We start from the raw sequence: 3,771 nt of genomic DNA, 5'->3' as shown, positions 1-3,771 counted from the left end.
GCCCGCCCGGCGGCCCGTCCGGCGCTCCAAGGGCAGGCGGCTATGGCGGCCGTGGCGGCGGTGGCGGCGCGGGGCGGCCTGCGAGGGGCTCTGCTGGCGCAGCAGCAGCGCTGGAGCTCGGGATCGGGCGCCGACCAGGTGGGTGTTCCGACAGTGCCCCTTCTCCCCTCCGTCTGCCCGTCCCTTTGTCCGTGCTCCCCTCTGCCCGTCGCTCTGTCCCTTTGCCCCTCCGTCCGTCTGTCGCTTTGTCCCTCTGCCCGTCTGTCCTTCCGCGCTCACCGCCGTCTCTCCCGCAGCTGGGCGAGCTGGGTAAAGGCGCTGGGAAGGGCGGCGGCGGCGGCGGTTCCATCCGCGAGGCCGGCGGCGCCTTCGGGAAGAAGCAGGCGGCCGAGGAGGAGCGGTACTTCAGGTGAGCGGGGCCGGGCCTGGAGCCGCTCCCCGCGGGCCCGGGGCACGGCCCGGCCCGGCCGGCCTCTCCCGCGCCGCTCGGCTGCATTTCCTGCCGTCCTCTCTTGCAGGGGAAAGGAGCGGGAGCAGCTCTCTGCCTTACGGAAACACCACGAGGAAGAGATCCACCACCACCAGAAAGAGATTGAGCGTCTGCAGAAAGAAATCGAGCGCCATAAGCATAAGATCAAGCAGCTTAAAGATGACTAAGCTGGTGCTGTTGTTGAATGTGCATGGCCAATACTGATCATGGTGTAAAACAGCATGAAGACTGTATTTTTTGGTCAACATAATCCAAATCCATACAATTATGGTCTGCAACAACATCAAATAAACTACTCAGTCTCACTTTCTTGCTCAGTAACTGTTCAATGAAAACAAAACAAATCAACCTCACTATCTGGTTTTAAACTTCACTTTCTTCCAAAGTAAAACTGCACTCTTGAGTAGGCAGACTTGTACAGAACTGAGCTATTTTTTTTTTAGATTTGTATGAAACAAATGACCATTTGTGCCTAGTGGGATAACTTTTAAGTTAAAGCTGCAAGAAGAGTTGGGGGAAAATGGTACCGGTGTAGCAGTCCATTAACAGAGAAGTAATTTTGTTTCAAGTAAACTTCTTTGTGGCCTGGGGGGTGTTATCTCCACTGAACTAGCAGATGACAAAAAAAAAAAAAAAAATATTTACTTGTTGCACTTAGTGTTTAGTGCCATAAACTGAGAGAGGAAAATAGTTTTCAAAGTTACGCTGGTGTCACTTGTGGTGGTCCTAGTCCCTGGAGCAAGACAGCCAAGATCCTGACTTCCATGTGAATGCTCTTTTCCACAACTGCCCAGTACATTTGGGTTTTTTTTACTGTCTCAACTTCTCTGTTCCTTAGCTAAGTCTCTTTCCAATGAAGGATGGATTAAAACTGATTTTATGCAGTTTCAATCACTTTTGACATTTTAATGTAGGAAACTCACCAAAAAATACACAGTAAGTGACCTGAAACAATGTGGCCTTACTGCAGTAAGCACTGACAAGAAGGGGACTTTGTGTATCAACAGGCAGGTAAGAAAACAGTCGTTCTGTCATTCCTGTTGTGTCTAAATCTGCCCAAACAGCTCCCTGGCAGCACTGCTGAAAGCTGCCCGTGGTACAGTCAGTGAAGGGTGGCAGCGACATGGAACTGGGTGGGTCCTGCCTGGAACTGCCCTGTCTGAAAGTGCAGGAGGCAAATGGTGCCTTTGATGTTGAAAGTGGTTTACAAGGGTGTGACTGCTGGCTGAAGGTGTCCCAGTTTCTCCTGTGTTCCCTGGTACATCCCCAGCTAGCTGCTCCCTTTGGGCTGCCCTCACTTGGTGAATATTGCAGCTAGTGGCACATCCTGTGTGCAGAGTTAAGTGACACCACTGTCACTCTGTGCCCTTAAACACTGTTCTTCAGTGAAGATGTCACCCACAGAGGCTATGGAGTGTCCTTGCCTGGCTGTGCTCAGATGTGAGAGATGGTGGCGTGGTGAGTTCTGCCAAGGCTGTGCACAGAGCTTACCTGTGGGCTTTGTTCCTTTTAGATGGGGCTAATTAACAAATGATGAGCACCTTCCCCACCTCTCTGAACCTGGTGAGATGAACTGAGTAATGAAAAGCAATATACTATTGGGTTTGTGTTATAACTATTTAAAAATCCAATTTTTTTACCTTTTTCAGAATGTTTTTCCTATTCTATCTGTCAGCTGGGGTTGGCTTCCCCAAAAGCTGCAGAGTCATTAGTGAGAAGTTTGGCATAACAGCTTCAGTGGACTGTGGAGAGCTGACATAAATATTAGGACAACTCTGTATTCAGAAGGGAACAGATGAGGGTTTATATTCACATCTCTGGGTTTTATTCTGCATTTTGGTGCACTATGCCATATAAGCTCAGCCACAGAGCCTCTGCCCAAGCAGCTGGAAGGGAGGGGATTTGCTGTGAGACTGGGCAGGCAGTGATTTGGACCTTTGTGATCTACTGTGCCACAGACACAGGTGTTAAAAACTCTGAAGTCCCTCAGGGCTGCAGTGTACAAGTCAGTACCTTGCTACACCACAGAGCTTTCGTGGCCACCAGCAAATTACACAAACATTTGAATGATTTGCAGCAAGCAGTTTGGGCTCACTCACCACTTCCAGGACCTGTGGACCTGTAGCTGGAGAGATGCCAGCTACAGACTGCTGCAGGATTCCAGAGCAGGAATGCTGGGGAGTAAAACAAGATTATACCTCGGACCTGAGTGATTGCTGGGGAGTTAAAGAGTCACAAGATGTCTAGACACCCTTCCAGGATTCCCCCTGAGTCCCTGCAACCTGGAAGACAGGACTTAGTTGTTTTTTTGGAAAGGTACACACTTCTGCCATCTTCCAGGCAATTCTGGTTGAGAACAACCAAAACCAAAACTGATGTTTGAAACTGGTAAGGCTGCAAGGATAGTGCTGAACTGAGATCACAAGTCATAAAGGGACTAATTGTTCTGGGTTTCCTCAATCACTCTGGAATGGCTGATGGCATGACTTGTCCCCTGCTTTGTCCCACAGGCACAGGGGTACACAAAGGAAGGGATTCTTCTCTCTTCTCTGCCAGAACTGGTGCATCTTGGTTATTTGCTAGCTCTTCAGGGTTGGACTGACTCTGTTCACAACACTCTGACTTCCCATAGCCACCTACAGCACAGAAGTTTCACTTTTTGGAGGAGCCTTTATGTCTTAATGAGATGCTTATCCTTCCTTAACACCAGATCCTCTGTCTGTACTGTGCTTCTAAAGATCACAGCCCAACACTGCTTGGCCACTGCAGGAGCAGGAAAAGTGCAATTTGTTTTCAGCTAAAACTGAGCTGGTGATTTTTGCTGCAGCAAACAGAATCTATTTCCCAAGTTGCTCGGTTTGTGCTGCATCCTACACAAATTTGATGGAAACTGCCAAGAATCCTTAGCTCAGGGGTGGAGAAAAAAAGAAAAGAAAGTGAGATCCAAGATCTTTAGCAAGCTGGTTTTAGTGCAAGGCACCCAGGTAGCCCAGTCTGGTCTCTTTGGGCCTTTTTGTAACTCTCAACCTCCCCACTCCAGAGCAGATAAAGGGAAAGAGGCAAGAGAAAGACAAAACACATGTGTGTGTTTTCCTAAAAATCAAATAAACTGTCTGTGTGAGGCAAAATAAACATATGTGCACAGGGTAATAACAGTAGCACGGCCTCTGCAGGCAGGAATTTTCCTGAGCATTTCCCTGCTGTAGAGGTGGTGGAACGCTGGGGGTGCTCAGAAAGTTCCTTACTGATAAATAAAGCTTGAAGATTTTAAAACCCCCCCT

General features: G+C 48.9%; 1 protein-coding gene across 1 annotated transcript; it reads left to right on the top strand.

The window, feature by feature from the left end:
- Positions 1 to 6: 6 nt before the first annotated feature.
- On the top strand, positions 7 to 795 carry ATP5IF1 (ATP synthase inhibitory factor subunit 1). Its single transcript, XM_041417540.1, has 3 exons — positions 7 to 138; positions 297 to 409; positions 519 to 795. Exons 1-3 carry the CDS (start codon positions 43 to 45, stop codon positions 655 to 657), a joined length of 348 nt encoding a protein of 115 aa, XP_041273474.1. The 5' UTR covers positions 7 to 42; the 3' UTR covers positions 658 to 795.
- Positions 796 to 3,771: the final 2,976 nt, after the last annotated feature.

This window comes from Onychostruthus taczanowskii, unplaced genomic scaffold (genome assembly GCF_017590055.1).
Source record: "Onychostruthus taczanowskii isolate IOZ18803 unplaced genomic scaffold, ASM1759005v1 scaffold56, whole genome shotgun sequence".
Lineage (NCBI taxonomy): Eukaryota > Metazoa > Chordata > Aves > Passeriformes > Passeridae > Onychostruthus > Onychostruthus taczanowskii.
Note: the sequence above shows the minus strand (reverse complement) of the source record. Positions and strands in the feature narration are given on the sequence as shown.